We start from the raw sequence: 10381 nt of genomic DNA on the forward strand, positions 1-10381 counted from the left end.
TGACGGCTCTAGCGCAGCTCTGCACTCTCTGATTTGCCACGGAAAAGATTACAATCACCTAGATGTCTATTGTCTTTATTGGGCTTTTGCAGGATGGGACTGAGATGCTGTGATAGGAACGTATCAGGAAGCTTACACCTTCTAGGAACTGCCCTATGCACAGCTCTAACTGGGGCTGATGGTCCCTTGCGTCGTGATCACTGTATTAAAACACAAATTCAAAAAACAAACCTGGAAATATCCAAATGGATGTGGTCTGGCCTTACTCCTTGCTGGTCTCCTTAATGAGAGCTTGGAGGAGGGAGAGGGAAGTGGAGGGGGAGAATCAGAGAGGAGGGGCTCCTGCAAAAGTGCTGTGGACGAGGCAATGGCGAAGAGTTGGGAGAACTGTTCCAGAAATAGCTATTTGTTTCCTGGGCCTGTGCAGCCTGAACCCCTTCTTTCTGTGATATTCCCAGGGTGCTGATTCTGGAGTTTCCTAACAGCTCATAGATTTTGCTTTGCATAGATTTCATTAATTTTCAGTTGCCTATTTCTTGTGATGACACCAACTGCAGCTCAACCACTGAAGTTTCGCTAGTTGCCCAGGCTGGGTGTTCCTGCCACACCCCTCATGACAGAGTGCTGCTGCCAATGCATGATTAATGAGCCTGACATCACCTACTTCCCCAAAACCACAGAGGAAGCCTTGGCCTGTTTTATTTTTTTATTTCAATAATAAATCATCTTTTCTAGTGAAACATAGGGGACCAAGAGAAACCCCCAACTCCGCAATCAGTGCTGCCAGGACCTGCCAGAAGTAGGAGGGAAATTTGTATTTTGTTTCCTCCTTGCCCTTCTCCCACCGTTCGCCTCCTCCCTTCAGTCTGGCTGGTGGTATGAGAGTTCAGCCCACTGGCAAACTGTTGGGCCACTCCTTTCCCAGGACCAAGCCCAATAGTCATCCCAGCTTTCCCTGAAGCAGGGAGCCAGGTGCAGATCGGGGGAGCTCCCTAATCATGCAGGAGGTCAGACCAGATAACACCAGATGGAAAACTTCACCCAGGGACTCCTGCATCCAGCCCATAACTTCTGACCTTTCTGAGCACACATTCAAGTAACCACTGCAAGGTTCAGATGTTTATGTGGACTCTGGTTCTGATCCGCTACCCACTGCAGTCACTAAGCGTGCTGCCATTGACTTCACTGATCCGGGGATCGAGCCCTTTTTGAGTTCCCTTCAATCCTCCACCTCACAATCCTCCATTCACTTTCTGACTCTCCCTTTCCTTCCTCCCCTCCTCCTCAGCAACCTCAAACAGCTGTGCGACTCCCACTCCATACTCTCCCTACACCCTCCCAGTCCTTCCAATCTCTCCTGATGTCCCTCCAGTGAAAGCCTGGCACAGGCCACTGAAACCACCCCTGAGCATTGCTGCCCAGGTGCACCTAACTACTGTAGTTCAGATCTTTGTGCCTTGGGGATTTGGAAGGAGCGCCTCAAGGCTGCATGATACTCAGGGTCTACCCCATCACACATGGTGCTTGGAATTCTTTAACCTAGTGCTGTCGCTGTAACGGGGAGGTGTGTGGGACTCCAGAGCTCTAACCCCCCCCTTTCTCATGCTATCTCCCTTTAGGCGCTCCTGGAAAAGATTCTCATAGGACGGGCAGGACTACAGGCCTCAGGAGATCTCTGAGCACCACCCCAGCTGCACCACAGTAGCACCCTGCCTGCTGATGTCGTACTGAAGCCACAAGGATTAGGAAAACCAACCAACCAACCAACCAATCTTAATTTCACACTTAAAATTCTCCCCCCACCATAACTTTGGCAAAGCCTGAGCCCCTGCTGCCCTCCTGCTCACCCCAGACAGCAATCTCCGGCATGACAGCCAGAAAGCTGTATTGCAGGGGTGGTCAACTTGAGCCTGAGAAGGAGCCAGAATTTACCAAAGGAAATTGCCAAAGAGTCACAGTAATACATCATCAGCTCCCTGCCCACCACTCCCAGCGCCTCCCGCTCACCGGCAGCCCCACCAATCAGCACCTCCCCCTCCCTCCCAATCAGCTGTTTTGTGGCATGCAGGAGGCTCTGGGGGGGAGAAGCGAGGGCATAGCAGGCTCAGGGGAGGGGCAGAGCCAGGGGTTGAGCAGTGAGCACCCCCTGGCATATTGGAAAGTTGGCGCCTATAGCTCCAGCCCTGGAGTCGGTGCCCATACAAGGAGCCGCATATTCACTTCTGAAGAGCCGCATGTGGCACCGGAGCCACAGAAAAACAGCAGCCTCCTTGTGAAGGGGATTCCCTCACGTGGTTTGTATTAGACCTTTGCAAGGAATTAGGGTTACATTAAGCTCTTAAAAAGCCTTTACAACTTGTAACTTGTGCTGTCAGGAATGGCTATAGTCCCACAGGGAAGGGAAGCTGACTTAATACCTGCAAACACAGTGCAGGTGACCTAATAACACTGCCACTTTTTGAGCTCACCTAGTAACACCATCAGGGGGAATGGGGCATACGCTTCTATTTTCAGGAGAGCAGCAAGAAAGTCCTTGGGACCAGTTCCTGGATTAGGTTGCTGCTCATTTTCTCGGGCAGTGAAGAATCCTTTCTCCCTCTCTCCCCAAATAGAAAAAACAATGGGAATTGCCGTACTGCCATGGGCCAGTGCTTCATCTAGTCAGTTATCCTTGCTTCAGCAGTCTAGAGACGTTGGAGGAAAGTGTAAGACTTGACTCAGGTGGACTGCTGAGCCGGGGACGAGGTCTTCCTCCCCTGTTGATAATCTTGCTCCCTGAAGCATTTGGGTTGATGAACCTTATTTTTTATCCTAGCTAGTGTCAGTCCAGGAATTATTTGGGGGGCCATATCCCCACAACCAGTCCACACCCAGGGACATCTCTCAGTGAAGTCAATGAGAATATTTCCTGAGTGAGTACTAGATAAACACAGAGGCCTTGGCTACACTGGCGCTGTACAGCGCTGCAACTTGCTGCGCTCAGGGGTGTGAAAACACCCCCCCCCAGCGCAGCGAGTGCAGCGCTGTAAAGCGCCAGTATAATCAGTGCCTGCAGCGCTGAGCGCTCGCTCGCAGCGCTGCAAGCTATTCCCCTCGGAGAGGTGGAGTACTTGCAGCGCTGCGAGAGAGCTCTCGCAGCGCTGGCGGTGCGACTACACTCGTCCTTCACAGTGCTGCCGCAGCGGCGTTGCCGCGGCAGCGCTGTGAATCCCCAAGTGTAGCCAAGGCCAGAGTAAAGACCCCTGGATTCTTAACAGCATGTCTGCAAGAAAAGGGTTGCTTCTTTATTGAGCCTCATGATTGGTGTTACCAACTCCAAAACCACCTTGTAAATTCAGTCACCCACTGTTGTGTCTGCCTGTTTAGAAACTAAACGTGTGGCATCCTCTGGTGTTGCAATTGTGCATATGAAAATATCTTAACACCACTCAAATTTCAGGAGTGCCTTGGGACATAATGATAGCTAAACAGTTTTGGGTTATTGCAAGTGACTGTTGGTCTCATGCTTCTTTGCCAGATTTGATCTAATTCTTGGGGTTCAGGGTGTTTTTAATATCCAGTCCCACCCAGTGGAAACCCACTGATATTTTCCATCCATTGGAATAGATGCCTGCCTCATAAAATAGGCGGAGTAGATATTTCAATTATATGGGACAAGATATAAAACTGGACAGCTTTTACACTCAAAAAATATTTAATAGGACATAATTGGCTATATATGTAGGGAAGCAACAGCAGAAACCTGTGAAATGACTGGATTTATTGAGCTCAAATGTTAATCTTTTACCAAAGATCTGTTCCTTTAGCAGGTAATTATTTCACATAGGAAAATCCCTGTAGCTTTTTAGGAGGAATGGATAACAGAATGTGGGGCCTTTCACCTCTAGGTCCTGAGATCAAATCAAATCCAACATAATAGAAGTTAATGGAAGTTTGGCACCTAAATACCTTTGGAACTGGGCCTAAGACCCTGATCCTGTAGTTAACTCCCTTCTTCTAATAGTTGTTTCTGTCTAATGGTTGCTTTATGGTAGTCTATTTGAAATGAATTAGATGGACTCAACTGAGTTCCTAGTGGAACACCACATCACATGTCAAGTATCAGGGGGTAGCCGTGTTAGTCTGTATCTACAAAAACAAGGAGTCTGGTGGCACCTTAAAGACTAACAGATTTATTTGGGCATAAGCTTTCGTGGGTAAAAAACGCACTTCTTCAGATGCATAGAGTGAAAGTTACAGATGCAGGCATTATATACTGACACATGGAGAGCAGGGAGTTACTTCGCAAGTGGAGAACCAGTGTTGACAGGGCCAATTCAATCAGGGTGGATGTAGTCCACTCCCAATAATAGATGAGGAGGTGTCAATTCCAGGAGAGGAAAAGCTGCTTCTGTAATGAGCCAGCCACTCCCCGTCCCTATTCAAGCCCAGATTAATGGTGTTAAATTTGCAAATGAATTTTAGTTCTGCTGTTTCTCTTTGAAGTTTGTTTCTGAAGTTTTTTTGTTCAATGATAGTGACTTTTAAATCTGTAATAGAATGACCAGGGAGATTGAAGTGTTCACTTACTGGCTTATATATGTTACCATTCCTGATGTCCGATTTGTGTCCATTTATTCTTTTGCGGAGGGACTGTCCGGTTTGGCCAATGTACATGGCAGAGGGGCATTGCTGGCACATGATGACATATATAACATTAGTGGATGTGCAGGTGAATGAGCCCTTGATGGTGTGGCTGATGTGGTTGGGTCCTCTGATGGTGTCGCCAGAGTAGATATGGGGACAGAGCAGGCAACGAGGTTTGCTACAGGGATTGGTTCCTGGGTTGGTGTTTCTGTGGCGTGGTGTGTAGTTGCTAGTGAGTATTTGCTTCAGGTTGGGGGTTTGTCTGTAAGCGAGGACTGGCCTGCCTCCCACATCACAATTACCATTTCCGCTCTTCTGACTGTCTTATCAGAGAAGGCAAGGCTGAAGTGGTACAGATACTGAATGACTTTATCAATGCAGTGGTCATCCCCTAGTCAAGAATGAGGCATGTGGGTGAGGGTTGGGAAAGATTGCACTGCTACTTATGCTATCCCTGTTCTATAAATAAGTAGAGGAAATCAGGTCCCAGGGATGACAATGTGATGTCTTTCCTCAGCAATAAATCTGCTCCCAGATATACAGTGAGAAAATTTTAGCCTTGCAAAGTTGCCATGAAAATTTATCAGCACAGGCACAAAAACTGCCCTGGACTATGATGCCGATGCAAACTGATGAGAAAGGAAGGAATAATATTTCACTCACCCATATTTTTCTTGAAGGTATTCTTGCTGAAATAGTCCATCTTCTCCAGCTGGACAAAATAACATTTGTGGTTTCCACCATCCCTCTCCCTGAGTGCAATGATGGGGGCATTGGAAGGGGAAGGGTGAGCATGTTTCCTGCTGCATTTTCCTTAATTTTTTTTAGATACCTTCACTGCTTACCATTTTTAACTATTCCCAAACCTGGCTGCAGTGGCATAATGGGCAAGATTAATATTTTTGGTACATTCCATGTTCTTCTGAGTTCAGGTACTGGAGCTGGGCTTCATATCAGGTGGATACAATCATCCGGTTGTGGCTCATCTCACATTTCAAAGGCTGTGCTGAATGGACACAGAAATCCATTTCAAGTTCTTGACTACAAGTGAATTAGCAGACTGTAGGAGTTCTCTGTCTGCCAGACTCTAAATGCTGATTTAGCTAATATTTTTCATCTGTGAGTGTGATAGGCAAAATACCAGACTGGGATTTTCTCTTCATCTGAAATGGATTTGGGGTAAGAACTTGTACAATATGTGGTCTGGTTAATTATTGTGTCATGATTGATGTTCAGGCATTTCTCAGTACATTATCTAGATCTTCCTCAGTTGGTAGGCATGCACAAAGACAAGGAAAGGAGGCTGGCTTTTGTTTTAACACAAATGACTGAGAAATCTGGTTAGTTTCAGGTGGGGAGGGCAGCTCCCCTTGGGCCACATCAATGTCCTCTGTCTTGTAAAACGGGTCAATCTTTGCTACCTCTTGCTGTCTCACTCAGCAACCACAACAGAAAAAGTCACCATAAAAGCATGGCTATATTGGGACCAACAAGCAGAATTCTATATTGTTGGGAGATAATCTGTGTCTGCTCCTTTTAAGAGTTGGGTGCTGTGAAAAACCTACCTGTACTTTTTGTTTCAATGTTCATGTAGAGACTGAGGGTGAAAACCTGGCCCAGCTGAAGTTAATAGCAAAATTGCTGTTGTCTTTAATGGGGCCAGGATTTCACCCTATAGCTTTATTAGTTCTTAGGGAAAAAAATAGAATGCTTTTTATTCCCCATGTTTGACTTTTCAGTCTATGCAAAACAATGGGCCTGAACCAAAACCCTGCATCTAAACATATGAATTTGTAATCTTTGCAATGCAATCAGATCAAATATATCAAGTTTTGCAATCAAATCAAAATAACTACAAGAAAGACAGGTTCATTTTGCAAAATCTCATTAGCCAGGTTATGATTTTGCAGAATAAAAATTGAGAATAAAAAATCCACATCCCATTTTATCTGTGCTCTAAAGTTTGGTAGGATCAGATAAATGGTTCTGGTTTTGGCCCATGGATAAAGATAATGTTAATTTGGGATTAGCTTTTAATTTTGTTAATAAAGATGTAAGTCACACAGCACCTCTGGGTTCAGTTTTTGTGTTCTTTGTGCTTTCTCTTTGAGTGATAAACCCAGGGAGAGTACATGGCATTTGCAAACCACAGGACATCTGAGCTTGTCTTCCTTCACCTTAAACAAAGATTATAAAATAATAATTGGTCTGTATGGCACAAATCCTTGGGTCTACACAAAAATGATAGATAATGAACTCGAGGGAATGCAGCATAAGAATGAATAGGCAAGTCACTTAAGCCAAATTTTCAAAGTCGGGTGCCTAAAGTTAGACACCTAAATCCTTATTTATCAGCATCTTCTGATAAAAAGACAGTAAATTTAAAGGTGCATAAACTGGAATTGGTTTAATCAGAGTAACAATTAATTCTGCTTTCCCCTGAACAAATGCACGCCTCCCACAATTTATTGCATACTGCACATGTCCCACAATAAAAGTAATTCTGTAGCTCTTTGTACAACTAATTCTGCTCACATACACACACAGGCTCACCAGTTAATTCCACAGCCTGCTGATCAGTCCGTCACCCCCACACAACTCCCCAACAAAGCATGTGTCCCCAGTCAGTCCTACCTCTCCATCAGTTCTGCCCCCATACGCTATCCTTCATCCTAATCAAACCTGTTCCCAAACACATCTCTTTACAGCGTCTGTGGCTGACGGAGTGGCAGCAGCCCTGGAGGACTCTTCACCATCCTCCCGGAAAGAGGTGGTGATATGGGGCTGCAACTGAAGCCCTGGGAGAGGAGAGCTGCTTCTTCCCCCTCTGCCAGGACAGGCTGTTTGTTCCCAAGGCTGGAGCATTCCAGGAAAGCTCCAGCCCTGTGCTGGCAAGAGCAATGCCTGTTTCTCATGCTAATAGACAAGCTGGTCCCTAAGTATGTACAGCAGCTCTGATTGGCTGTCATTCCCCAAAAGGCAGGGAAATAGGGCAGAGAGTCACTTGTATGGGGATTTTCCCCTTAGATTTAGAGTTTCCCTGTACACCCTGAAGCCCAGCTTGGTTTTATGCCTACTATGAACATCTTCCGTCCCTGCATAGGTCTGCCCTTCATTTCTGCACAAGTCAGGGGGACCTAAAGCTGGAGTGGGAGGTAGAGCAGAAAAGGGACCAGTAACTCTGCAGCATTCTCCCCCCGAGCCCTGATTCACAGCTCAGCGGGAGCTTGTCAGCTATACCTCTGCAGGGTTTGGGCTGCCTGGGTCAGGAAGGGCTGCAAATATGGTGGAAGGGCAAGGGGAGCCACTGCGGGATGCAGCCTTCATGGATTCTAAGGTCAGATGCAACCATTGTGATCATCTAGTCTGACCTGCTGTGTAACATAGACTGGAGAATTTATCAAAAATAATCCCTAGAGCAGAGCTCTTAGAAAAACAGCCAATCTTGATTTCAAAATTGCCAGTGATGGAGAATCCACATCAACCCTTGGCAAATTGCTCCAAAGGTTAATTACTCTCAATGTTAAAAATCAAGTATCAGAGGGGTAGCTGTGTTAGTCTGAATCTGTAAAAAGCAACAGAGGGTCCTGTGGCACCTTTAAGGCTAACAGAAGTATTGGGAGCATAAGCTTTCGTGAGTAAGAACCTCACTTCTTCAGATGCAAGAATAGTGTAATATGGTTGTCACTAAAACATGCTGTAAGTTGGGGGAATCAGCCAGATATTAGCTCCCCAGAGGCAACAGCAAGGAAAGTAACCAACGCCTGGGCGGGGTGTCAAACAACCCATCAACAGCCATTGTCCAACAAGGGAGTTGCAATGCAATGACTCACCTGCATGAGGCCACATCAGGGGAATTGCTCAACCTTGCTTGGAGAAACTCAGTAATGCTCACCTGACAGGGTAAAGCCAAGAGGGAAGAAAGGACATTATAAAATAGGGAGACATTTGGCATGCTCTTTCTTTCTCTCTTCCACCTATGTCTACAGAAACCACAGCAGACTGGAGTGCTGATCAAAGGGAAGAGCAACCAGCGGTGAAAAGCATCTAAGTTTGTAAGGGCACTGAAAGTGTTAAGATCAGCTTAGAATGCATTTTGCTTTTATTTTATTTGACCAAATCCAACTTGTTACCCTTTGACTTATAATCACTTAAAATCTATCTTTATAGTTAATAAGTTGTTTGTTTATTCTACCTGAAGCAGTGTGTTTGGTTTGAAGCATGTCAGAGGCTCCCCTTGGGATAACAAGCCTGGTACATATCAATTTCTTTGTTAACTGATGAACTTATATAAGCTTGCAGTGCCCAGGGGGCATAACTGCAAGATGGAGGTTCCTAGGGTTGTGTCTGGGACTGGAGATATTGGCTAGTGTCATTTGGTTGCAAGTAGCTGGGAGCAGCTTACATGCTAGAGGCTGTGTGTGGACAGTCCAGGAGCGGGTGTTCATAGAATAGAATCATAGAATATGAGGGTTGGACGGGACCTCAGGAAGTCATCTAGTCCAACCCGCTGCTCAAAGCAGGACCAATCCCCAGACAGATTTTTGCCCCAGATCCCTAAATGGCCCCCTCAAGGACTGAACTCACAACCCTGGGTTTAGCAGGCCTATGCTCAAACCTGAGCTATCCCTCCCCCGCAAAAAATATGGAAAGCTTCATGAATTTGCATGTCATCCTTGTGCTGGGGCCATGCTAATCTTCTCTGTGTCGTTCCAATTTTAGTATATGTGCCGCTGTTCTCACAGCAGAGCAGGGTAAGGCTGGCTCCCAGAGTCAAGGATTGGAGTGACCTAGCAAATCACCAGTCCGGATAACACCAGAGGGGAATGTCACACTGGAACAATTTGTCCTGGAAAGACTTTGTTACTCCCCACATCTGCAAGGGGAAACATATGTGGTGACCTGGCCGCAGGGCCAAGTCATGAAGAGGGAGCCCCTTGAGGGGCAGATGGCGAGAGAACACCGGGAGAGACACCACAGGAGGAGGGCACAATGCCTGGCCAGAGCTAATCCCCAGGATGACCAGGAGGAGACGCCACCAGCCGTGAGTGGACCCTGTGACACACCTTTTTATGCAACCAAGGATTGCATTAGTCCTTTTAGTCACAGCATTGCACTGGGAGCACAAATTCAGCTGATTCTCCACCACAACCCTCAAATCTTTTTCAGAGTCACTGCACGCCAGGATAGACTCCACCATCCTGTATGGCCTACATTTATTGTACCTAGATCAGGGGTTCTCAAACTCCATTGCACTGCAACCCCCTTCTGACAACAAAAATTACTCCACAATCCCAGGAGTGGGGGCTGAAGCCTGAGCCTGCCCAAGCCCCACTGCCCAGGGTTAGGGGGCCAAACTAAAGCCTGAGCCCTGCTGCCCCAGGCAGGGAGGCTAAGGCCAAAGTCAAAGCCCCAGGGCTTCAGCCCCAGGCAGGGGGCCTGTAATCTGAGCCCCACCACCCAGGGCTGAAGCTGTTGGGCTTGGGCTTTGGCCCTGGGCAGTGGGGCTTGGGCTTCAGCCCCACCCCCCGCAAGTCTAATGCCAGCCCTGGTGACCTCATTAAAACAAGGTCCTGATCCACAGTTTGAGAATCACTGTCCTAGATGTATACGTTTATATTCAGCCATATTAAACCACATATTGTTTTCTTGTGCTATGCTTACCAAGAGAATCAGCTGACTATGCATCAGTGACCTGTCCTCTTCATTATTTAACCACTCCCCCCAACGTTTGTGTTATCTGCAAACATTATCA

General features: G+C 46.7%; 1 protein-coding gene and 1 non-coding gene across 3 annotated transcripts in view; one reads left to right on the forward strand and one right to left on the reverse strand.

Annotated features, from left to right (window-relative positions):
- Nucleotides 1-6779, forward strand: part of LOC101940152 (high mobility group protein HMGI-C-like) — a 37800-nt gene extending 31021 nt beyond the window's left edge. For both annotated transcript variants that reach the window (XM_024108765.3, XM_042861752.2), the window contains exon 6: nt 1620-6779. In XM_024108765.3, the coding sequence (XP_023964533.1) occupies nt 1620-1705 (86 nt within the window). In that variant the 3' untranslated portion in view covers nt 1706-6779. The remainder of the gene's footprint in view (nt 1-1619) is intronic.
- Nucleotides 6780-9265: 2486 nt separating this feature from the next.
- LOC112060121 (U6 spliceosomal RNA) lies at nt 9266-9369 on the reverse strand. Its single transcript, XR_002889414.2, has one exon. It is a non-coding gene; the product is annotated as a U6 spliceosomal RNA (small nuclear RNA).
- Nucleotides 9370-10381: the final 1012 nt, after the last annotated feature.

This window comes from Chrysemys picta, chromosome 7 (assembly GCF_011386835.1).
Source record: "Chrysemys picta bellii isolate R12L10 chromosome 7, ASM1138683v2, whole genome shotgun sequence".
Classification (NCBI taxonomy): Eukaryota; Metazoa; Chordata; order Testudines; family Emydidae; genus Chrysemys; species Chrysemys picta.